The sequence below is a fragment of the Takifugu flavidus genome, chromosome 21 (genome assembly GCF_003711565.1).
Source record: "Takifugu flavidus isolate HTHZ2018 chromosome 21, ASM371156v2, whole genome shotgun sequence".
In the NCBI taxonomy this organism is placed as follows: domain Eukaryota; kingdom Metazoa; phylum Chordata; class Actinopteri; order Tetraodontiformes; family Tetraodontidae; genus Takifugu; species Takifugu flavidus.
Genome location: NC_079540.1, coordinates 5,502,867 through 5,528,606, shown reverse-complemented (window position 1 = coordinate 5,528,606; position 25,740 = coordinate 5,502,867). Strand labels below are relative to the sequence as shown.

Genomic DNA, 25,740 nt, shown 5'->3' with positions numbered 1-25,740 from the left:
ACATATGAGAGGATATGAAATTTGGGGCTTTGTGAGGCTATTTTGAGCAATGTAATGTCAAAGAATCAAGATAAAAATGTTTTGTTTTTTCCTGATTGGTTATTCCTGATAAATTTCAATGAGGTGAACTACAAATGGAGCAGGAGATGATACGCGATGGCCCCCGGCTGTGCTCCTTTCTCTTCATGTCTCAGGGTGTGGTAACCGCGTATGCTAACTAGACAACGGTGAATAAAACAATCCAAATGAACTTGCATCAAACACCAGTCAGGTGGGGTAAAAAGGTAGCCGTCTCAGTTCCTGTCCTTATTCTTATTGGGCTTTAGCTGAATGTGACATTATACTTTCCCTGGAAGCTACACGCACAGCAGCTCTTGCATTCAGATTCCGCGGAATAATCCGATTTAGAGTGGGAAAAAAGTAAACAGGATAAAGATGCTGCCGATAGATATGAAAAACAGACAGCTGTAAGCTCCCACCTTGGGCTGCTTAGCTTGGCTCTTATCAGCTCTGGAAGAGCAGCTGCAGAATGAAAGCTGTTATTATATCTTCTATATCATATGTAAAACGGCATAGTCACACATACGCAGAGCAAACGCACCATTTTCCCACATGAAACGGGATGAGTAAAAGAACGAGGATGTCCTCAGCCAAGCTGCGCTAACGTGGTGGTTGATGACAGTCAAAGCAGGATGTGATGATTACGCTGCTTTTATCATACTTTTTTTTTTTTTTAAATTCAAATGTACGAGGGAACACATGAAAGGGAAGATGGGCGACTGATACGAGAAGTCGTCTCTCTCTGACGCTCCGCTTGCGCTCCCTTCTCAGCGCGGCAGCTCTGACGGTGCTGCTGTGCCACGCAAAGGAGCCCTCTGCTCGTAAAGCTCAGATTTATGGGCAAAATTAACATATCATTAACATACCACAGGCACTTTAAAAGAAGGTTATTTATAATTAGGTGACATCAGAGACACGGGAGAGGGAGAAGGGGAGGAAGTCGGAAAGGCCCTCGAGAAGACTTCCCCCCCCTTTTTATGTGGAAAAGAAGAAACTGGGACGCCAAACCTGTTGTTGCCTTTGTGTAATGTGGTGACGGCGTTTGAGGTTTTTCACTGTCCTATTTCCCGCCAGCAGTAACCGAGGCTGGCCTGCTTCTGTCGGCCTGGGGTGACCTCTTCACCCTTTGCTGTTTACAGTTTCAGAAGGAGCGGTTTGAGGTATAGGTGGCCTATTTCAGGAGATAAACAAGAGCTGCCGTGCTCCACGCGCCCATGACGACCTGTACATCCCCGGTTACACACAACCATCTTTAGGTTACCGGCACCGCTGCCTCCGGCTCCAAACAACTCATGTAACAACACTTTCTGACATGTGGGCTCATCGGGGAGTGTCAGAGGCATTCCTTGTGACACGTCCATGATGTATTTATTCTCTAGATAGGTTACTTGTTCAGGGTCCCCACAAATTCCACAGCACCTGTCAGTGTGTTCGATTTTTGTGCCGTTTGATGTTTTCGCTCCGTGTGACCTTGAGCAGGCTATGTGTATGTGTCCTGTTAAAGCATCCGTTCCCTTCTTTTTTCTTCTTTTCTCTTCTCCTCTTTTGCTTCTTCTTTCCTATTTAGCCAAGCGTCAAATGCTTTTAAGGATCATTTCAGTACTGATTATAAGTGGAGGAAGTTTCATGCATGTGACCCTTTCCCAGTAAAGGTTAGCAAGGGGTGCGTATCATGGCAGGGCGAGGGTCATGTCATCCCTGCTGTTAAAAGCACCCCCAAAAAGTATTTTTTTCCTATTTAGACCCACACCAAATGCTTTTAAAGATAGTATAATTTACACATGAAATAATGGAACTGCATTTTGCCCCTCTTTTAATGTCTAATATATATAATTATGTGGCATAAGGATCAGTAAATGTATTATAAATTCTCCATTTGTTAAAGCGATTAATTGTATTTTATGAAAGTTTAAACAGCACCTGATCGATGCTGAATCCATTTCTGCAAATGACAATACTCAGAATGAGTAAATAGAGATTATTCATCAAAAAGTTGTTAAATTTGAGCAGTTGGTTGGGCTAAAATTGATTTTTGAATTTCAGCTAGTACCAGTGAATCTGTGTAAAAGGAAAACTGATGTTCCTGTCAGTGACAGTTAATCGGGGTTATTCCAGAGGCAGCGCATGTTTGACAGCATGTGTAATTATCAGGAAGAAGAGCTACGGCAGAGCGGCGAGGCCAAGTATCACCACCTGAACGAAGACCTGCACGTCCTCATCGAGGTGTTCGCCCCGCCGGCTGAGGCCTATGCCAGGATGGGTCACGCGCTGGAGGAAATCAAGAAGTTTCTTATTCCAGTATGTAAACACACACTGGAATTTGACCTTGCAAGGAACTTTAGTTTGCGCACATTGCTTCAATTCGCTGAAAGATCGAGAGTTCGACTGCAATAATAATCAGTTCTTTTAAGTGTTACCATTGAAAATAGATAAAGGCCCCATTTCTTAAACGGTCCCCGATTGTTCAGTGAGGACGGGCTGTCCCCGGTTAGCTAGGTAAACAAGTACATGGACACACACTGGAGCCCCTCTCCTGTCCTGGGCTTCATCCCTCCGGCTCCCGCTGACACACCTGTGCTGTAACTGTGCCGGGGCTGCCTCAGACAGAGGCTGTGGATAGGATCTCATTCAATTTGATCTGAGGAAGAGACCCTCATCTGGCCAATCCCTCCCCGCCAGCAGTGCGGGAGCTTTTTTCTACTATCCATCCATCCATCCATTATGGATGATCTCCTCAAGCTCAGCTCGGAGCCGCGATGATTTACATTTCCCCATTAATTATCAGCAAGCCCCTCCCCCGTCCGCTCCCTTTAGCAGTACCCACAAAACCCATTTATCGATAGAGGGGACACATGACAATTAGATGCATTGATTAATGATTAAAGGTCTATTTCCAAGTTAATTAGTGTCAGAAAAATGAAAATAGGAGAAGATAGCAGTTTAAGGATTTATCAGCAGGAGATCTGAAATGTTTTGCTGCCTCAGCAACAGCGGTCACAGCAGTACTGTAAATGTACATTAATTAGATATTCCCTGGGCTGTAGCCTCGGAGATAAAGGCTGGAATTTAATCCAGTGTAATTGAAAACGTGTGCGCTGCTGTCTGCGCGTGTGAACACAAGGCTTCGCTGTGTGCAGGATTACAATGATGAGATCAGACAGGCCCAGCTGCAGGAGCTCACCTACCTGAACGGCGGCTCCGAGGATGCCAAGGTGCCGTCGGTGAGGGGCAAATCAGCCGTGCGTGGCAGAGGAACACCTGCTCCCGGTCCTCCCAGGTAAACCGCCGCAGCTCTGCTGAGCAAAATAGATGATGTTTACAATTAAGGGTGCTTTAATTGACCAAAAAAAGGATGAATGTTTTCTAAGGTTACAGATAGTTGAGGTCGTTACTGTCACACAACACCGAGTCATTTGGAAATCAGGTTTTCAAATCAGATCAGCTGTTGGACCGAAATTCCAACATGTCTTTGGCTATCTGGGTTCTGCTTGAAACATCAAGCTGACAAATAACATTACCGAAGAGAGGGAAAAGAACATATGGTTCTAAAAGATTCCAATAAATTCAAGAGAAGCCAGACAAATGCTGCCTGTGTGACGTGATGGGCTATCTGTCTCTGGAAGTTGTTTTCCATACGCTGCGGCACAAGAATGAATGACAGCATAAAGCTTCTTCTGAAGGTAGAAAAATGAGCCCTGTTGCTCAGTTTCGGCTGACGATGTGCAGACCTCAGCAGGACCCACGATGAAGAGGCAGGCACCATAAATGTCTGGCGTAAAACGAGAAGCCGAAGCGCGGCTTTTATAATTTAAAGTTTCCACTCTGCAACTTTGCAACTTTGCACAAGGCTGGTTGTTTATGAATGCGAATGTGGAGTAAACCCTGGGCCACCAGGCGCTGAAACGGGATTTAAATATGTGCCAAAAGTGCTGGAAAAGCAAAGCCTAAAGCTTTGACAAAGTTTAGAAGGACTATTCTACTCACTCTGCCTCCTTCTTCCATTGATCACTGCCTCCTAACCACGCCTCCTGGCTTCCTTCCATTTATATGTTTTAGCTTTTAGCTACAGTCCCACAAGGGAACTCATCCATATATAAGCAGTGTGCTTTAATGCGCTTTGTTAAATGAAGCTAAATATTAAAAAGCTGCGGAGCAGGGGTCTCAAACGTTAATTACTCTGCAGCTACTGACGATGCCGCGTGCCTCATTAAATGCAAGGTTAGGCATATCTTAAGTGTTGAGTATGTTAAGCACAAATGATACAAAAGGACAGTTCACAACCAATGCTAGCATTAAACGGCAATCTTAGCAAAAGAATGTAAGTGCTGCATGAATAATTAACTTTTGAGAAAAAGAAAGACAAGGATGATGGACGTGGGGAAGATGGGGGAGGTCAAAGGTCAAACTGAGAAGAGCGATAGTGGGTTCTGGTTTTTACAGTTGGAGATGGACGTGGGCAACTCTGGTGGAGCTTTTAGCGTTGTTGACCGACTTTGGCCGTCTGAAAACCCCTTTTGGGTGACGGTTCGACTGGGAAAACCGTGCATCTCAGCGTGAGAATATTACTTCTGTTCTTCTTGAGCTGCTGATATTGACATGTGGGGAAGAGTTCTCTTCTGTCATATTTAAGCCATCAATACGTGCTGAAATAGCCAGACGAGTCGATTCAGAGAGGGGAACACAGTCAGAGCCAACCGACAGCAGGTTAGACCGCATGCGTACATTTGCTTTACATTTTCTAATTCCAACAGAAAGCACAAGCTCCCAGATGGGAGGAACACAACAGAATGATACAATGCAATGGCTGCCACTCTTTCACATTTGGAGTTCTCGTATGTAAATATACGCAAAGTAAAATTGTTCTTTTTATGCCAAACATGCAAAACAGCAGAAGGTGAATCTTAGCTACATCCAGCCCCTCCGAGACCTCACAAGAGTGGAAAATAAAATACTCACGGCCATTAGGAGACAACAGCGCCCTGTCTGATGCACACGTGTGCTGTTGTTTCCCATCTCTTTGCATCACAGATAGTCACACAGATTTGGGGGTTCTGGGCTCTGCCCTGCCTCATTTCACGCCCATGACAGAAGCCGCGTAGCCTCCCCAAACAGGAAGTCATGCACATTTTGGAAATATGGACTTGTATTTTTGCAGTTGAGGGATTTTTTTCTCTAATTCCCAGTAAATACCTGCTGCTGTCTCCTTCAGCCACAAATGGGATGAGAGTTTATACATTCTCCTACCAGGTTCGAGTCCTCTCACCCACACGAACACAGCTGAAATAGGACACGCTGAAGCAAATGACCCCGAGAGCAACCTTTGTGGTTGGGTTTGCTGCAGCTTTAAAATACTTATTTGCTCTCAGACAACATTTCAGACCACAAGGTCAGGCCGCCTTTGACATCAAACCAAGCCGGCGGACGTTTTCCCTCCAACTTAATTAGCAAGCGCGGGCTGGAATCTTTGCTCTGTGCTAATAACATGGACGCTGCTGCAGAAAACACAGCGATTCATCATTCAAGGTGAAGCCAAACCTCAAAAACTGCAACCCCGACGCCCGGAACATTCATCACATAGCAGATATCGCTCCTCTCATCTGCATTTCCCTCAGACGGGAAAGCAATTCAGCTCCAAGACATGTTGTGTTTTTGAGTAATGGACATGACTCACTTTCCTCCGACTGGAGGAACTTGCCCTCCACCCTCGCTGTTTCTGTCTCCGCCTACACGTACAGTATAACCTGCTGCTGAAAATATAAAATCTATTGCCATGGTTGCGAGGAATGGCTGCTGCTGAAGAAAATCATTAGCTGGAGTACATGCAGACAAGGCAGCTTGACTCCAAACGTTATAAACGATCTCATCATGCAGAGAAAGAATGCACCGGCGGCCTCACTTTAATGACACATGGAACCAGGCTTCTGATTGGTTCGTCTCATGCTAACCACCATATGCGCGTGGATTTGTTTTATTTGTCCTAGAAACTAGAAATAAATGCTCTTCTTTAAGCCTAAACTGTCGTTTTTGGTGTGTCAGGAGTCGAGGAGGCGTTCCTCCGCTGCACGCTGCTGTGCCCCGAGGAGCGGCACCCAGAGGAGCCCCACCCAGCCGGGCTCCATCCTCCAGAGGGAGAGGGGTTCAGAGAGCAAGAGGTGCCCCCCCCACGGCTGGATACAGACCGGCTCCTATTGTTCAGGAGACCTATGGCGAATATGTAAGTATATTACCCAGGTACAAAGAAGCTCTCCCTGTACCAGATTCTGTTCTGGAAATCGAAATATTTTAAAGATTTCTGAGCCATTTGTGATGTTTTAATTTCTTTTTACCCTCAGATCAGCATCAGATCACCATGTCGTGGTTTTGGTCCTGCTGCGTTCTGCTCATGTAGAAATGACAAAAGGCTGCAGTACTGAGTTCAGACACCTCGTGTTAGGATACGTGCAGTTTGCTTTGCACGTGTGTAAAATGAGAGCTGATCATATTTAAGGATCTGAACTTAAATCCAGACAGCTGTCAGCCCAACAGATCCACGTTCTGGGCCTGGTTTACGTTGTTATTATCTGTGTGTGCTGGCGTTACGCTGAAACTTCGGTCTTATGGGAAACGGGCTGCAGCTATCAGTTTACCACAGATGAAGGTATCAAGCTTAGCATCGCCAAGCTCATGCTGCAGTTCCCCGGTGCCCCGGCATCAAGGCGCCACGTTTAGCAGAGGGGAGCAGAGAGGAGGTGTCCTGCCCGGGGAAATGGCCCCAGCAGGCCGTGCCTAAGCACACCTGACATGTTTATTCAGAGGTTGCGATTGGAAGGCGTGGAGGTCAGGGAGAACGACTCCTGGGCCAGCTGTTTGCCATCATTGTCACAGTTGTAAACTGTCCCCCCCCGAGGAAAGAGGCCCCAACATCTGCCTGAAGATAAATCTCAGCGCGCCGCCGCAAATTAGAGGCGGAAGGAGTTTGACTCTGTTATCCGAACACATCAGCGTCCTGGGACGAGCGTCCTCGGCGGGGCGCTGACACATCGGCTCTTGTATTCATCAGTGCGATGACAGAGATCCCTCTTGTTCACATTTGTGGCCCCCATTCATCAGCGCCCGGCGCCGGTGCACGATCCCGTCCTGTCTTTGTGCAGCATGACATCGGCCAAAGCATTTTCCTCAGCCACAGGCATTTTTCTTCCTTTGACAAACAAAGATTTCCTTGTGGTCATTTTGTCATAATAACACTCCGGCGTGCAGCATCCTTGTCGTGGCCGATTCGGTTTACATGATTCTTCTATTTGTGTCGGGATTAAATTACTCTGGATTCAATTGTTTCCAAATAAAATCACTGGGATGATGTTGTCCCTCCATGCAGCCTCGGCTGCCGGATCAGTCTGGGACGGTTGTTGTGCCCGCGGCCAAATCTCATTTCAGGTAATTCATTAGGTGCCCGGGAACCTGTCTTAGCTGCTAATCATATCTGATAAGAATTGAATGCAGCGTAATTGTTATGAAAGAATTCCAGCTGCACAGATTTGTGGTGTTCCCGGAAGCTAAAGTTTCATATTCCTATACAGAAACACGGCAAAATGGTTTTTGTATTGAAGTTGGCTCATATTATTAGCACCCCCCCATAGATGCAGTGGTACATTCCAGGGATCGTGTTTTCATTTTACACGTTCTTATTTTGAACAAACAGCATTTGTAATTGAATCTATTCTAAATTCTAAAGGCCTTGATGTTGCAAAAGAAAATGTCCGTAACTACAACTGAGGCTATTTGGCAAATATAAAAAAGTTGCCGTGATTGGTCAGAGTTGAGGGGAAGTTTAGGCAGCATTAGCTACTGATTAAATTCAGCCTTCCATTCCCTGACGGCAACAAATTATGTTGACATTTGGTAGTAGCATCTCGACAGAAGCTACTTCAAAATAAATAAAAGCTGGGTTGGTGTGTCGCCGTGCATGTACCTGCTGACAGTAAGAACGATGTTCGTTGGGGACTGCAGCAGTTTTAACGGTGGCCGGCAGTCGACGACAGTCTCAACCACTCGGTAAAACAGGAATGCACACGTGTGGAACAGGCCGCCCCCCCGCGCCACTCCCGAGGTATTAAAACGTTAGTCAGGTTCGGTGTAGACGCCGACCTCGGTGTCGGGCTGTCAAGGCCAATGGAACCTTTGGCTAAATGGTAGAGTCCACTTTCCTCCTGCTCAGATCCCGGCAGTTTCCAGACCCTTCAGAATATTTTCTTTATCTGAACCGAACTTTGATGAGATTCTGCCTCCGATGACTGAGTGCGGCGCACTCCAGGTCATCTGTCGTCCCTGATATTTTCCGTTTATTGTGAAGACGTTTCGATCAGTGTGTGGCGCAGCTGTGAGGAGGCGCCACGTCTCCCTTAGAGCAGATGGTATCATTATAAAGTCATCTGGAAACAACGAGGCTTTTCATCTTTTGATTTGCGTAATTTATTTATTATTTTCTCCCACCACTGGCAACCCGGCGCGGGGTCACGCAACACGTGCACTTTTCACGCACGGACTGCGACAGGGGAAAAAGCCTCTGACACTGCTGCTGAAGTCATTTGGACTTAGCGCGATTTGTGTGGAACAAATCCGGAGTATGAAAAGCCCGCTCTGGGTGTCAGTAGCGCCCTATCTGTTATAATGGCATTGTAACGCGGCGGCTGTGATAGCGCTGCCGGAACACGGCGCCAGGCCCTCGGTTCGTCTGCAGTGCAGAGGCCAGTCCTTATCTCTTAACAACACGCCTCTCAGCCATTCACTGGCATACAAATGAAAGACTCACTTAGGGGCCGCTCACTCGCTCCCCCGTCTATCTCCTCTCCTCCTCCAACGACTCGATGTCACACTAATCCTGTTTAGTGTTGGAAACTCAGCGCTTCATTGTCACAGCTTTGTGCTCTTCAAGATATTTCCCCCCAATGCTAAATCAATGCTAACGCATCAGACCGCGTGTTATTATAGAGCAGCTTTAATAATGCTGTCGTCGGTCCAACGCGCCGATTTCAAACCATAGTTTTTTTTTTCATGGGAGAAAGCAGAGAATATAATAAATGCTGCTAAATATAGAAAAGAACTCAGGGCTCATGTGAGCTTTAGGATGGGAAGAGGCGAGTTGATGCAGGACGGTTTGTTTAAGAGAGCCTGGGTTTATGTGAGCGCGTTCTACTTGTGTTTGTGTGTGTGTGTGTGTGTGTGTGTGTGTGTGTGTGTGTGGGTGTGTGTGTGTGTGGGTGGGTGGGTTCATGTTTGTGAGTATCAATTAATCCAGGTCCACAACAAAGTTTGATTGCACTGACAGTTATTCTATTGATATTTCTTTAGAGAAAATAAATATCTTTCCACATTTTCTGCATTGTTCAGCTTTTGTCGAAAGTTTGCCTGTTTATTTTATCGCTATACTTATTGTGGAAGATGAGACGAGGCATATTTCCCCTTTTAGCACCAGTCTTTATTACCACACATCCAAGCAACCAAACCTGTTCAAGGTGTAATGAAAGATAGTGTCGGGGAGGTTGCAGACGGTTGACTCAATCACCGTCCTTTCATCTTCCTATAGCCACAAAAAATGTTTTATTTCATGCTCGTAGCGACTTTTCCATTCAGAACCCCATAGTTTAGAACTTCCTGCCATCTCTCAGCAATAACGGGTTTATTCCCACACTGTAAACAAAATTTGAAATGCTTCCGATTTTTTGGGCTGCGGTTAAAAAAACAAAACGATAAGATGGCTGCTTTCAAAATTCCACTGACTCTTTCCACAGATTAGCACTATTACTGCTACGCGTTGGATTCTAGCTCTGGTCCGACTTCTTCCCAGAGGCAATAATCTTCGTCCCCCTGCTGGGCTACTCTACAGTTCCCTTCAACCCCTGAACCCTGGTTGTCTGGTAAAAACAGACAAGTGATTTAGCATCACTGTACGATGGACTGTAAACTGTGGTCAGGGTGGGAATTTACAGCTTCGTCTGCCTGTTGAAAACCGATTTTAATTACCTCTTTTTTGACAGAACAGCGCTGCTTTGTCGGAGCTCCTTCACCCGTGTTATTAAAGGTGTTCCTAGAGTTGCGCGACAGCCATTTCTTTTGTGTGGGGAACAGTTTACTTACTGCAAAAAAACGACTCTTGTAAATGCCGAATTACAAGTGCCAGGAGGGATTTGAATTCTGTAAAACCTCGAGACAAATAAAATGGGAAACAACGAAGAAGCTTCTTAGAAACCAGCGCACCTCCCTCGCACAGGCAGGCAACAAAGCAAGCGTAAACATGAGATGAAAGCGACCCAGAGGGACGACCACGTCAAGGTGCGAGCGTGAAAGCGGAATTCCAACAATGCACCTGCCAGTAATCTCAGCCGCCGACAACAAACGCTTCTTCTCCGTGTTTGCATAATGAAAAGTTCCGCATTGTAGCGGATTAATGGTGAAAAGGGACGGCGCCACAACGCGGATGTGATGAGCGGTTTCTTCTGCTGTTACGTCTCAAAGACTCTCATCTCGAGCATGCAAATCAGTGGCAGATGGAATTAACCAGGAAGTTTGCACGGGGATGAGATACGTCACCAGGGGTCGATGCCTTCTGTGGAACATAAGTCCCGTTTATCCCAAATGAGGGTGGGCGCGGCACTGGTTGGCTTTGATGTTCTCTTGGCGAGTGTGTGTGAGTGTGTGTGTGAGTGTGTGTCTCCTGGAGTGCAACCAGATGTTTAAGGCTCATCCTTTGAGGCGGTGATGAAACGTCGCCCCAGCGAGGGTCTTTACATCCCACTGTCAGCCAGTTGACACGGAGACAAGCAGAGCTGAACTCTAGCGGCGCTGCATACGGGTGCCTGCACCACGTCGAGCAGCCTGACCTACTTCTCCAGCCAGTTAAGGGGGTTGAAACGTGGAAAAAACCCAGACGGAATATCAAAAACAGTCAAACAGAACAGAAAGGCCTGGGACTGATTCCAAAGAGTGGCACAATTTAACTCAATAATCCGTCAGGTTTTGTGGTGAAAATGATCCTCTTAGCTCCTCTTTTTTTTGACACCTTCAACAGGTCGGTGTTCTATTGTTGCTCACGCAGGCTGTCTCGTTAACAGCGCTCTTCTTTTGTTTTGGCCTCAGGAATACGACGACGGCTACGGAACGGCTTACGACGAGCAGGGATATGAATCATACGACAACAGCTACAACAACCAAGGACAAAAGTGAGTAACACGTTTAGAAGCCGGGAGCCACAGTGGCGTCACCACTTTTACCAGGCAGAAACCTCCAGCAGAGCCCTCCTCAGTCTTAACAGAACGGGTACAGACAGGATGAAGCACATAAATGTTCGCTCGGCTCGCAGAGGCCTACATTAGGAGGCCTCTGAAAATGATAGAAAAAGGTACCATTATCTATAGAACACAACTGCCTGAATATCAGAGTTCGTAGCTTCACAATGGAGCTTTGATATTTCTGAGGACACTCACATCTGAATCTCGGCTGCAGGTACAGGAAGCATCCTGCTGTAAATTGAAGATTGAAACTGAATTATTGGGTTTGTGCTGTTGAGTTCTATCTCCTCACTCTCAGTGGCACAAGTGAAGAGTCCATTTTATTTTTTTGGAAAAGAGATCACATGACCATAACTGAAAACTCAAGATACCCCCCCCACAAATAAATTGCTCCTCCACAGTTGTCCAGGTCTAGGAAATTGTATGTCTGTCGCGCCTTTTTTGAGTTTTCATCACACAACAGAAGAAAAAGGCCAGAGTGACTGACACATCTGCAGGGTGGAGAAAAAATAAGCAAATGATAGAAGCAAACGCGTGAGAAACACACCTTTAGCGACACTTTAATGCTGCAATATATCAAAGGTTGACAATTAAAATCGATCTATGTGCTTTTCAGTTAAAGAAAAGAGTATTTGACTCAGAACAGTCCCAGTTTACTGACTGCAGTGAGTTTAGAGCAGCATTTCTGTAATAAAGCCTGTTATAATCACTGCTAAAGCTCAAAGCGGGGCACCATGTCAATGACAGCACTTCAGAACAGCTCGTCAATTAAAGAGCACTCGGAAATGTGATGAGTCAGAACTTTTTCCTGGGAAATGCAAGAGAATGTGAGCTTCTGGGTAGACGAAAATGTTAAACGATCCAGAAATGTCAGTTTGTGAATTTATTTGCGCTCCTGCTTTGATCTCCAGCGCTTCCCTTGATTGTGTAAGCAAGCCACGCCCACATCCTGCAATGGAAAGCTTTATTGTTTCGTAGTGTGCTGCGGTCTCGCCAAGCGCTCTTATTTCGCAACCACTTCATAAAAGCTGATGTTTTGCATCAACTGCAACGCCCAAAAACGGCCATTGGACTCAGTGATGCGTCTTGTTCCGAAACCATGCAGACCTTCAGTTTGGAGTGTTTCTCATCTCCATGCAAATCCGTCCCTGCGGGTCATTGTGGGAGGCTGCTCCCCGGGACAGAAGGCTCCTGCGCAGCTAAATGCACAGTATTGATTTCCTTCCAAGCAGGGATCTCTGGCACTTTCCAAAGCCGCGCAAGGTCAAAGGCGCTGACTTTGGTTGGCTGCATTGTGTCAGCGTCAGCCCATACCGGCCCCAGAACGACTGTTGCCGTGTCACAACGTGGGCGTTATTGGGGGAGAAACGCCTAAAGCAGGCAAACAAGAGAGAACGTTAGTGTGTCCCCCGGCTGTGTGAGCGGCCTGCTTCATGTTCTCCTTTGTGGTGGTGTCAGGATGTAAGTCACATGGGCCTCATCCATCTTTTGAGCTGTGCCTTATTTATTTAATTCCCCCTCACACACACACACACGCGCACACACACGGGCAGGAATGTAACCGGGCTTGTTCGGCTTCGTAGCATGCAGCTATTTGTTTTACAGCAGCCTCGTGAATAATAGTCGGGGGAGGCGGGCGGCGAAGGTGGGAGCGGGCGCCAGGCGGGTGGGCACGGCGCGAAAAGAAAAATAGAGCCGGTCATGTCGTGGCTGGAGGCTGAGTTGGCTCAAAGAGATTTTCATGTCTGTTATCGAGCGGGAGGCAAAGCAGCTAATAGGGCCCAGACGCAGAACCCTGCGCCCGCAGAGACAGCTGATTCACTTACTTCTTTTGTTTGGTGCCCTGCGTCCCCACGAGTGGCCCTTAATGCCGGATGACATTGTGCATGTATACCTTATGAGCTTTAGAGACTATTTCTGCTGCACTGATTGGATTTAGACGATAAATTTGTGCTTCACTGTGTGACATCTTTACTCCTGCAGGCAACGGCAGGAAGAATATATGGAACAGATCACAACATATAGCCTATCTGTTTAGGAGAAATCCACTTATTTAAAGTTAATAATTGAATTTCAGCGACAGCGGCTTCGCTCAGGCAGCTTCCACTTGCTCGCAGATGCAATCGGGTTTAGTCCTCGTGATGGACGGAGGTGCCTCTGACGGCTGGCCCCGGCAGCAGCAGGGGACCTGGAAGGCAGCGGCACGCACGTGGGCGCGGACGCCTGGGTTAGGAGCCGCCTAACAATTCCTAACAAGTCAAGAATGTGGCTGCCTGGCAGGAGGACAATGAACGGCTTCTCTGCCCGGGCGTGACACCGGCCGACAGGGGGACTGTTGCGGCAGATTGCTGGTGTCCAATAATCAGATAACAGACATCGCATCAATCGTTAGGAGCCATTATTTACCTTGGCTGTGGAGCCTGGTCTGTGCTAGCTGGGTCTGGTACCTCCGTGGAGCCACGCGCATTAATAACAAGTCACTTAGAAACGCTAGAGCTGCAGCAAATGCAGTTTTTGATCTTTGACATTCAGCTTTATTGCAGCATTTGAGCAAATATACAGCTCCTGCGCTGCTTGTGGAGGAATCATTAAATCTTAATGTTCTCTGCTCAATTAGTCTAAATGTGACACCCCGCGCTGGTCGCCCACGCTCAGCAGAAGTTTGGATATAAAAGCGAAGGTGTTCCCCAAAGACGGCGCGCTTCATTTCCAGCGCGTGCCGCAGAAGAGAGACGAGGCCTGAGGGGAAGTGTGTGCGAGGCTAGCTCAGCGCAGCGGCCACAGCAGGCGCTCTGTCAGGTCCCCGTTTCCGTGACACCAGACGGACGCGTCGTCCTGGGGTTTTTTTTGGACGCGCAGCAGCGGGCTTCAGAGGAAGAATCATCGCGGAGGGTGCTCAAGGCGTGTTAAGGTCAAGGAGGTAGGAGGAGGGTGCTCGTGGTAATTTTATTAGCGGAGAGGTTGTGATGCGTCTGCGGGGAATTGGGACGGATGACAGCTGCAGCGCGTCCTGTCCTGGACACTCAAAGAGGTCGCTGAGGCGCAAGCGGAGCATTATTTCATGTTTGACACCTCAGAAACCGCCGGCCGCCACCGCCTCACACCTCTCCCAGCACGTTTGCTCGGGTACGCGGCGTTACGGGCCCGGCGCCGAGGCTGGAGGGCGGGGTGGCAGGAGGGGAGCCGTGTGGTGGCGTTTTAAAGGGCAGGCACATCCCAGAGGGAAAAACTGAAATCCATGGTGGAGAGACGGGCACGGAGCAGAGAAGAACAGGAGATCAGGGTGTCAGAGTTTAGAGTGGATGTTTGAGGAAGCCTCAGAAGGTCTCAGGGAACATTTCATCAAGCAGCACAGAAACTGGCCGCAGCAGCTGCGTGGAAAAAGAGCTGCCGCCATTTCTCACCTGGCTGGACACTGCGAGGACCAACAAGGGGACGAATATTTGATTGGAACCTCTATCAGATGCCCAAAAACAAGACATCAAACCAAACTTGGAGACAGCTGTGTTGATGGGTTCTTCCTGCGGTGATTTCTGATCTGCTCAATGTCCACGAAGCTTTTAGCAACTTCCTGATCCCTGACTTGCAGCTAAGAGCAATTCCGATTATACCTTAATGTTCTGACAGCTCACACTGACCTGTCAGCACTTAACTCTCTGTCTGCAGCCCCCAGCTGTTACAAACGCCCGTCCAAGCCTTCAGGTAGACCAACCCCATTTAGCACAACTTAGCAGTTCTAAAACTCGGATCCCGGATCTCTCTAAGCACGGATCAACGGTGTTTGCTGGGGTCCTACCGGCCAGACACACTGAAGCACGGAAGGTGGGGTGTTCTGAGTCAATGTCCTACAAAAATAACCAAAGTAATTTCAAATTTCTGACAGCAGGTCTGAAGCTAGTGTGGCAGACTGGAGGAGGTGCTATTTTCCCCCCCAAGGAAAATTTCCGTTACCTAACAAAAGCGGAAGCGAGGAACATAAATGGTCCATTCAACACTCAGGAGAAAACTCATTTGCAAAGTCAAATCTATGCCGCGGGCCATTTTGTCCTCCATTGTGGCTCTGCAGCAGGGGGTCGGCCCTGGAGATAGCTGCGCAATCAGCCTCCACGCCAACAATCTCCGCTCTGTCCACGAGGAAGGTTTCCTTCCTTTCCTCCCTTCCGTCGGTTTTCTTTGTGCTTCTGATTCTGAAAACCTCCCGAGCTCTCATTTAAATGTAACATTTCCTCGGAGTGAATGAAACCAAAATAAAAATAAAAATGGAGAAGTCTGCAGGAGGAACTTCCAGGTGGTTAGCGCACGAGCGAAACAAACGATGGGAATAAGTGAACAAAAGCGCGATCCCTCCGCAGCCCGTCGGAATGTCCTGCTCGACCCCTTCAAATTTATCACGCCGGACGGGAAGAGTAATGGCGTTGTAAGAAAACAAAGACCGCTGGGGACGTGTACTACATCATTCAGATTTAACACCGCCATCTGTTTGGGGCTGCCCGGGAACGGCGACGTCGCTGCTTAAGATGCAGCGTTTACAGAGATGACAGATGCTGCGGAGGGACGCCGTCCGTACCTGCGATTGGAATCAGAGCGTTGATGAAAGAGACGCGTTTATCTGAGACGCGCCGCCACCTCTCGGGAGGGGGGCAGACCAGGATTCTGTCTCCTCCCCTGGACCAATCAGGAGGGGATTTGTGTTGATGAATGTTAAGTAAAACGTTGTCCTATTTAGGAAGCATTTCCACATGCAAACATGCACGTTTGTTGCTAAAAGTGAGTTAAGCGCCTTGAAACGCAGCTCCTAATATTTGGAATTAAATGTTTGAACGGAGCCGAATCACAATCAGTCCGAGCTGTCTTGCTAGTTTGTTAGCGTTGCTAAAAAGAAACGCTGCTCGCCTCACAGGCTTTTTCAGCATTTAGGACGTACGCCACTCAAATGGGGAAAAGGGAGCTTATGTTAACGTGATATTACATAAATTACCATTAATGGCTGTCATAAGTTAGCACCAGTGTCTTATAAACTGCACTTCCTGTAAAGGAGACACAACCGGTCAGAGACTCAGAGCAGAGCTGTTATTGACCCTCTCGCAGCTGTATTGCTTATTGATCGGGGCACTACAGCAGATCCCTCACATCAGAAACGTTTTGTAAAATAAACACAGAAAAATTGACGCCGCCAGGAATGAGGAGGAGCAGACAAAAGCCTCCAGTCGGCCTGGAAACTCCCCTCTGCGGCTCCAACTGAACGATCCTGATCAGTGAAGCCGTGTTTACGGTGCAGCGGGTGCAGTCCGAGACGCACCAGGAGACTCGCTGCCCTCCGTAATTGCGGAGAGAACGCGGCTACTGAGAGACGTTGTGTTGCAATATTGATGAACTGTCACCTCAGACATGAGAGGCTCCTAACAGCTGGGCCGAGCCAGCGCAGCAGCTTCGGAGCGCAGCAGCCGTCTCTTTGTGGCTGCCTTTACTTTCAGAAGCACAATCTTGCAGAAAAATAGTCAATTTACGGAATTCAAGGATTTAAAAAAACCCTGTCTAATTAAGCTCTAATTGCACCTGCAGTGTTTGATTCCCCAACAGTTATTTAGACCTTTGGAACTTTTTAAAGGCAAACCAACACTTCATTTGAACACCATTATTGTAACATGCTGTCAGTTCTCATCTACGAGGATGCGGCGTGATGAGCCAAAACATGCATTCTGCGCCTCTCGGCGTCCCCCCCCACCACCCCCCCCCGGTGTCTGTCGGCCGGTGAGTAGCGTCAAGGATACCGCGGCGACCTGACATCTGCCGCAGATGTGCAGCGGGGGGCTGAGTGGGATCCACAGGCTCAGAGTTGCGGCAGCTGGCCCCCACAACCTGGAGGGAGGCTGCACCAGCCGGGGTTGGGGGGGGGGGTTGGGGGTTGCTTCTGGTGATTCTGGGGGTTTGTGTGAAATATGCTGAAAAATACGTCTGATTTTCAGTAGAAATGTACCCTCTCTGTTGTCAGTTTCTCTTGACAGGAAGTTACAAAAACCAGATGTTTGCATGAATGTAATTCCAAACATTAGGAGCTGCTTTCTCTTTGAGTTTCAGCACGTTTAACTCTTGCTGATGTGATTTTAGAAACGGTCCATTTGTGATCACAGCTTACTGCAAATAAGATCCCAGGCTCTGATGCAGCTTCCTCCGCTTTCATCCATCACTGATGAGGAACTCTGATGACTGAAAGATGCTTTACACGTTTAAAACGTTACGTTTGCTTCGACGCACTGGAGACTGGAATATTTCAGTAGCTGCAGCAGCGATGGGAAGAAATCCGCACCGTTTGAATCATTATTCGTTGCCTCATTTTGCCCAAAGATGTTGCGCCATGCTACATTTTGAATGCTAGGCTAGGCTAACATGGAAGATGTATCAGAAAGTGGAATCTTTTGCACGCTCTTAAACACATGCTATATGTAACCTGCTGCTTCCAAGGAGGCGTCTTCGTGGTGACCTCGGCGCCCTCGCCGCTGTTGGAGTGGTTTTGGGACGAGGCCATCCGGCCTCTAATCGCAGAGAGCTGCTGCGGTGGCTGACAGGATGACTGACAGGCCGGGGGAGAGGACCCAGCTGTGATGGCTGCTGTCACTTCAGCGGCAGCCTTATGATGAATTGCCTCTCTTGAATGATAGCGCTCTTACCCAACGGTATCAGCGCTGGATTGTTCTGTCAGCTCCCATCCGCCCGATGTAAATAAAGAAATATGCGAGCAGCGCGGGCATGCCTGTGTTGCCTTGTCCATTTTGTTTAGAATCGTTTCATTAACGTTGCCAGACGTATAGATCGCGATGGTATGGTGGAAGCTGCGCCGCAGATCCAATTTTGATAGAAGGGAAAGTGTTTGTTTTTACATCGAGGGTCTAATTCTGCTGTGCTGCCACCGGTGGGACTGCATCATTACCACTCATGAAAACAGGCCCGTTTATGATGACAAACGGCCATCCGACATATAATAATGACCTTAGCTGTAACTCTTTGATGCTAACTCCGCTCCGTGTTTCCACAGCTCAGATGACTACTACGAATACGGACACAGCGGAGAATCATACGACTCGTATGGTGAGTTTCTAAACGATCCTCGTTTAATGATGGAAATGATGGAAAATCATAAAGTTCTTACACATCTCTGTAAAGGTAGTGCCTCGTGTATTGTGTTGTATAAATAGCTAGCTATGATGTAAGCTAAAACTACATGGCTTTACATCTTTTACAAGTTGCTGATTCACTCGTTGATTGTCTGATGAAATGTTTTGTGAAAGCCCTCAGCAGTTGTCACTTATGGCTAAAGCTGGTGTGGAAACATGCATCTCACAGGAGCAAACTAAGCCAAACTAAGTTAATGTTAGGCTAATATTCATCAACGAGCTTAAATTTGGAAGTGGGCTGAGGTCAGATTTGGTTTTAGAGCCAAAATACACGTTCAGCCATGCAGCTGAAGGCAGATCTGTCTCTAATACTGCATCTGTAAACTGGAATAAAGGAGCAGGCGTAAGGAATCAGGCTTGTACAACGTTACAACAGTTTCAGGACTGGCAACATGAAGAAAAACATTTGTAAACTGGAAAGAGGCACAATCTTCCTGTACACCTTTCTATGGCAGTAAAAGTCTTCAATTCTCTTCATTGGCAAAAGCTGGCTCCGCTTGTAGGTGCTTCTGACCCTGAGCCACCACTTTTAGACCCGTCTTTCCTGAGCTGAAGCTCAAAGGAAGCTTCCAGTTGCTCTCATTAGGTTGCAGTTTGCCTCCACTTAAATAAAAGCTGCTGCAGGTCAGAGAAAAGGGCCGACGGTTCAAAGGAAAATAGATAAACAGGGTTGATGTGCTCCTTTTGCTCTTGGAACACAAGGTTACCTTGGTCTGGTTCTTCAAAGTGACTGTCAGTGATGGGGTGACAGGTTTAATTAAGGGGTATTGGCGATGTGCTGCCAAGAGAGAGGCTGTACACAGGAAAAACAAGCCTTTGTGAGTCTCGGCTCACGGGAAGTCTCAGCGCTGGCTGGAGATCAGACAAAGGATGCCATCGATACTGGCACTTTCACATTGACACTTCCAAGGGGTGCACTGGGGCTGATTTGGGCTAATGGTAATTGTGACCTTTTTGCTGGGAGTCACTAAACGGGTCCTTTTCAAGTAGCTGTTTGATCCTCTCATTCAATTATCTGAGATGCATCCATCCACCTGAAAGTGGAGCTTCTTGTTTGGGAGTCACCATCTGTGCAATGCTTTTGTTCCAAGTTGAGCACCACTGGTAAAGCGGCGCTCATTTCTATGTTCAAGCCATCTGTCACGTGCCCCCGGACGATGGACGGCGCGCTGCAGGGATCTGCTGACATGATTGGCAATTGTAAAAGATCATTTTGAAAGGCGTTTCGGTCTTGATTGCGGCCTGGTGACTTACTCCCAGAGATTTTTCCTCACTATTTCAGCCAGGCGATTAGCGACAGCGCTATTCTTAACAGAAATAATCAAAAATCAATTTATAAAAGGATCTGAAGCTGAGCGAGATGCTAATGTTTCCAATAATGTGCCCTATTATAACAGTACAATCAGCAACAGGGGTCCAGAGCTGCTGAAAGGCTCATATTCCACAGAAAATGGAAGGGATGCTAGGCTAGAATATTTACAGCTTTAAATGTGGAGGACTTTTGACCCTAGCTCATAAATACAACCCTTGGTATGCAAAATGTTGGGTATATTATTGCTATTTATTAAACAGCCCTTCTGTCTTGGGGGGATTCGTAGGTTCGGCCCCAGTACCAGTAGGCTTTTCTGCCAAGGAAACTGGGATCCCAAGTAAAAGCATTAGTCTACCTGGCAGAACAGAAAACCCTTCTGGACTGTGGCCCTGGTAGGACCGGCTTGCCCAGCCCTGGGAAGCAGGGTGGGGTAACCGATCCAGGTTCTTGAGAACTGGAATGCCAGCCTGGAATGGCCTTTAGCCTGTGGATTATTATGAATAAACCTCATTTCTGTACTCATCCCTTTCAATTTGTTTCTTCTTTTCAGGTGTGGAAGAGTGGGCAAACAATCGCGGCAAGGCCCCGTCGGCAAGAACAACCAAGGGAGTGTACAGAGATCAGCCATACTCCAGATATTGAACTGTTTATACAACCCACACCTGAGTCCTCATGGCTGTCTCAACCCAAGTAATGGATTTTTTTATGGACACTCCCACCTTTTTAGTATCCAAAACTAAAACTAACCCAAACGGCAGTGATAGCGAGACCCAGATTGACATAAAAACGGCCTTCCCTTGATCATAAAAGCACACCCCCGCTAGTTTAAATCCATGAAGCGATCGGGGTAATCTGTCCTCCCCTCCAAAGAAAAAAAAAAGACTCCAGGACGCATTCAGTTTCTCTCTGAGCTATGTGATTGTGAAGAATGGCGCTGTATCCGGCTATTTTACTTGGTAATGATTAGTGGCTCACTGTCGGTGTTTCCACACACCACCCAGTAATTTATCGCCCTCTTACTCCTCAAATCGTGAGCTGCGTGGTTGATCACTTTAAAAATGTAGTAGCTTAGTTCTAGGAACGTGCAGTACTGTAGATAATCAGTTTCAGCGGGGTAACTGGTGGAACTGTGTCCCTTGTAAATGAAACCTTTACGGACTGAAAGACTCCGACTGTACACACATTGTTTCGCTGTTCCCTCGTTTTTGTAAAATAATAGCTTAGCGTTAAAGGGCTTATAAAAGCATGGTGTGTGTCAGTGGTTATCGTCGACAGTGTACTTGTGTTTATCATTCTGGCCCTAAAACATCCACTTTATAGAACAAAAAGGTCGCTCACGACTTGCTATCCACAGAACCGGACCCACAGCAATTCGGAGGTTTATGATTCGGACACTGATTTTTGATGTAACCCCTTGATTCATTTGCATTTTTGACATTCTAGTCATATTTAGGATGACTGATCACATGCTGGTGAATTGGTCTAATCACGAGTTGTTCAGCTATGTTGAGTTTTGAGCTTATGTAAGCCCTTTAATATTTTCTTCTTTGTTGATGCTCAATAAACATTTTGAAAGAAACAAAAACGTCCCTTGTTGGAGAGAATAATTATCGACGTAAAAAAAAGTTCTAATTTAAACTAACCATGAAGGTTTAAGAAAACAACAGAATAAAATAACTGATAATTACGCTGCTAACGAACTATCACTGACCTTGTCAACAACCTCAGCGATCTGAGAAGGTTGACTTCCTGTTGGAAGTCCGTGTGATGCATTTTGCTGGGAATCTCCCTCGACTGAGACGTGAAGGCTTTAGCAATAACAATGTCCCCGCCCGGCAACCTCTCCCAACTCTGTTTGCTCGTTTAACTGGATGCGAGGCGATCGCAGATCTCGTCAGGCTTCATCAATAAACACACATTTACGCTCTTGAATGTTTACCCTGAGAGATACCGCTCATGGCGCTGCAGCAAAGCCTCCTAAAGCGTGTCCGGGGCGGAGGTGGGCGGGTGGGGATGGCCTTTTGAGGATTGCTCTCTCTTCTCCTTTTACTTTGTCTGCTTTGCTCCGGTCATGTGACCCTCTCCCAGTCGTTTAAAGAGGCTGCCTTTGCCCTGCCCGTTAAAGAGACTCTAAATGACCCCCAGCTGACCTGACAGAGGATGGCAGTAGCTGTTTAAAAAGACCTCCATCCCACAAGGTAAACAAACTAACCCAGTTTAATCTCTCCCCTAATCTAGCTCAAAATAAGAATAAAAACTCTCTAAACTTAAATGTAATCTGTTTTCCTGTCTGTTGAGTCCATAATCTAGCCACAAAGCTCGGAATAACTACATAACTGTAACAAAAAGCTGTAAAAACTATTATAAATAGCAGAAAGTGTGTAGTCAAATAACTTTATCCTAAGACTGATAAAATATATGAAGTGTGTCATACTTATTATAAATAAATGTTTGTCTTTGTATATGTTTTCTCAAATTTCAGGCTTTTAACCTGCACGGTTATAACGTCTGCTTTCCTTTTCAGGCCAGCGTCCCGGCAACGCCAGGCCTTCCTTTATCTTCTGGTATTGGGGCTAAAGGTATGCTGCTTTGAGCTTTTCTTGTGAGATAATTATGGTGACCTTTGTATGAAAATCACAGTTGGACTAGAGCTCAAACCTGAGGGAGGTTGGCAGCCTTTAATTAAGCTACATTTCATTTAGAAGGAAGGCACAAAAACTTTCAGGTTTGAGATTGTCAAGAGGGTTCACAGATGAATGATGAAGAGTGTGCTGTGTAGAAAGTGCTGACATTTGCGGATTTCCATTTATTTGCATTGCACTTCCTGTAAATCAGACAAGATTGTCAGAGCTGCTGCTTTCCACACTGAAGGATGGTAAAACAGAGGCAACAGAAGGGCAGTTGTATCAGAATGAGAGGGTTGGCTGTCGGAAACCCCCCAGATGAACACTTGAACATCTCAAGCCCTCAAGAAATCCAAAATAAAATCTTCCTCGGAGAATACAGCATCACGCCCCATGAAAAATGAATGTGACTTTGAGGAAATGAAGTTTTAATCCTCAACATATTTCCACTGTACTGAGATCTCTCTGATTAGAACCCTTCCTGGCCCCCCTCAGGGCTTTTCCTGTCCTGGTGAACTCTCCTTATCATTTTGTACCTTCATTCATCCAGGATTTAAGCCTTCATCTGAACGTTGTCTTGTTTGTTTCTGCTTCCTCCTCATAGACTTGACAAACTACAACACATCTCAACTGAATGGCTGAATCTCCACGTTGGGACTGATCGGTGGACTGTCAGCCCTGCGGCGGGGACTGAGGTGAACCCAGGTGGAGGTGGACGGAACCCTCCTCATCAGCCGTCGGAGTGCATCACCCTCAGAGGCGCCTTCGTACATTTGGAATGCACGCCGGATGCCGTGAACTGACTGTGAACTGCCCCGTGTCTTTCCTAATTCAGCCCGTTGTCTAGCACTTACAACAGGCATTTACATTATCTGTGTGGCACCAGGGAGGGAGATTAAAATAAATAATGCAGGATTCGAAGGAAATGGCTCCATCTTTCTAGCAAAGACTTCCCTAATCTCATATTATTGTGTTTTTTAACCTATATCCAACCCACTCCGATGAATAAATAATTTGCCAAGTGCCTTATTGTTGCCTCGCATAGGCTTCTTTTCAATGATTGGTCCCATTAAATCTTGTTAAAGTACAAGGCTGTAAACCAGAATGTGGAGCTATTTTTCTGCTGCACGCGTTACCACAATGCCAGACGACACCATCTCCCCACCCACGCGTTGGGTGCAGTCCGTTCCACATGTACGGCTTAATCAGAATCGACTCGAGTGGATATTACCGGGCTAAAATAGCTTCTTTTTTTTTGCAATAGAGGGTTCAATCTGTCTTGTGCATAAGTCTAGATAGGCGGATGCGTATACGGCACCGTTGTATATCCTTGGCGGCGAACAATGCTTTTCCATTAGAGAAGTGATTCTCTCTGGAGCCCAGGGCCAAGCTCAGCACAATAACACAGCTCAGACCGTGGGCTTTCGCCACCAGGGCCTGATTTGGCCTGTGAGGGGACTTACAATGACAGGCTTATCTAAAGGAGGTTTGGTCGAGTTAATAAACTGCTGATTACTAATCTGCAATTACGGGTGTCAATAGAGCTGGGCACAGCGATTGGTGATTGAGCGTGACCCCATCTGGTCCTAATGTAGATGCTAGTGTATAGATATCCTTAGTTTTGGCCAGGTTACCTTTCTCCAGCCTTTACATCATTATGCTATGGTAAGCTAACTCTGATGCTATACATTTACCTCAACGACATGAGAATGACATCATGTATTTAAGTTAAACTTTCCGTTTGCTTAGCGATAAATGGGTCAGGTGCCGATTACAGCCTCATCATCTGTAACCTTCAGGTTCCGTCTTGAATGTAGTTCAGCCAAAGCTAATAAACACGGCTATCATCCAGTCTCTATCCTGGAGGAGAAGGGCTAGGTCGCTTACAGAGTCAAACGAGTTTTTCCACCATCTTGTCATTTTAATCTGTGAAGGCGCCAGCTCAGAGCAGGGTCACATGACCTCCAACATCTATTTACTCCTCTAAACTTTTTCCTTCCAACAACACACGAAGAAACGCAAGGTTGAACACCAACCAAAAGCCGTCGAATCAATATATTTATCTAAATTTTCCAGCCTGATGGAGCAGAGTTTGCCGCTGGTTAAACATTCACGTTTGACTGAAAGCAGCGAACGCATGCTTCATACTTCCAATCAGTTTTGGAATCCTGAAAAGTTGGATTTTGCTTTCAGAAAGCTCCCACTGTGCAGTTCCAGATGAAGGAACAGCTGACTCACCAGCAGCCCAGGAGTGAATGTCACTCATTAGTCTCGATCACAAGGACACATGGACATTCCCGTCCCTCCCTCTGGTCGTAGGCAGCAGGAACACAACGTGCCCACCCTACTGCTTTTACCTGGGGTGCCACCTGGCTGGTAAACATTTAGTCTACATTATGATTGATGATTTGAAGCATTTGGAGCATCCACATCCAAGAGTTTAACTCCAATAACTGGTAGTGTTTGCGAAGCTGCGTCGTCAGTACATTTCGGCTCTGGCAGCCAGTTCTGAAGGAATTCCTGTTCCCGTTTTCCTTACCACTGTTGCTTGTCAGCGGTCAGGCTCTGGGAATCTTTAAAGCACCTACAGACAATTTTGATTGTAAGAGACGGAGCTCCTGCGTTGGAAGTCACAACCTGTCTTCCATCTCTGGGCAGCTGAGACATGACCTTTGCCCCCAAGGTGTGGTTGATGTTTAAGATACAAACTGGGACACTGTTGTGGTTGGCCAAAGTGGATCTATGTCTGTTTATTGCACCCATATAGAAAATGTAAGTTGGTACAGGTAGCGTTGCTTTTTGTCTTAGGAAGAAAATCAAAAGATTTCTTTCCATTCTGTAAAGTGTACTAAGCCATTAAATTTTCTCTTGATCGTGTAGAGGATCTAAAGTAGATTATGTGGAGCCTTTTGTTCTATGATGAAGTGAAGGGCTCTTAATCTTGGCGAGATTAAAACAGCGTGATCAATGCTGGAGTGTTCCTGTCTCCTGTAGAAGCGAGAGCCAGCGTGACCGAAGGTCAGCGCCTGTTAAGTGGAGCCTCGGATTGAGAAGGACAGATCATTACGAGGCTTTTATTGAATAAGGCTGAACAATAGCAATAACTCAGAGGCTGCCCACCATTATGTTGAAGCCTTTTCAACTGTGGGACATTCATCCATCTCTTTTTCACTTGGGGGGCAAAACTCGCACAGCTTTTGTGATTCAAGTCGGAGGTACTTACAGAGAAACCAAACTTTCAAATGAGAACAAGAGCAGATTTATAGACCTGAGAGATAGCAACAGTTCACCCTTTAACTCGAGAACTA

At 46.7% G+C, this 25,740-nt stretch overlaps 1 protein-coding gene across 1 annotated transcript in view; it reads left to right on the top strand.

The window, feature by feature from the left end:
* Positions 1 to 21,393, top strand: part of khdrbs3 (KH domain containing, RNA binding, signal transduction associated 3) — a 55,119-nt gene extending 33,726 nt beyond the window's left edge. The window contains exons 4-9 of the mRNA XM_057020774.1: positions 2,212 to 2,358; positions 3,198 to 3,337; positions 6,097 to 6,274; positions 11,173 to 11,255; positions 18,358 to 18,410; positions 20,359 to 21,393. Of these exons, the coding sequence (XP_056876754.1) occupies positions 2,212 to 2,358; positions 3,198 to 3,337; positions 6,097 to 6,274; positions 11,173 to 11,255; positions 18,358 to 18,410; positions 20,359 to 20,450 (693 nt within the window). The 3' untranslated portion in view covers positions 20,451 to 21,393. The remainder of the gene's footprint in view (positions 1 to 2,211; positions 2,359 to 3,197; positions 3,338 to 6,096; positions 6,275 to 11,172; positions 11,256 to 18,357; positions 18,411 to 20,358) is intronic.
* The last annotated feature ends 4,347 nt before the right edge of the window (positions 21,394 to 25,740 follow it).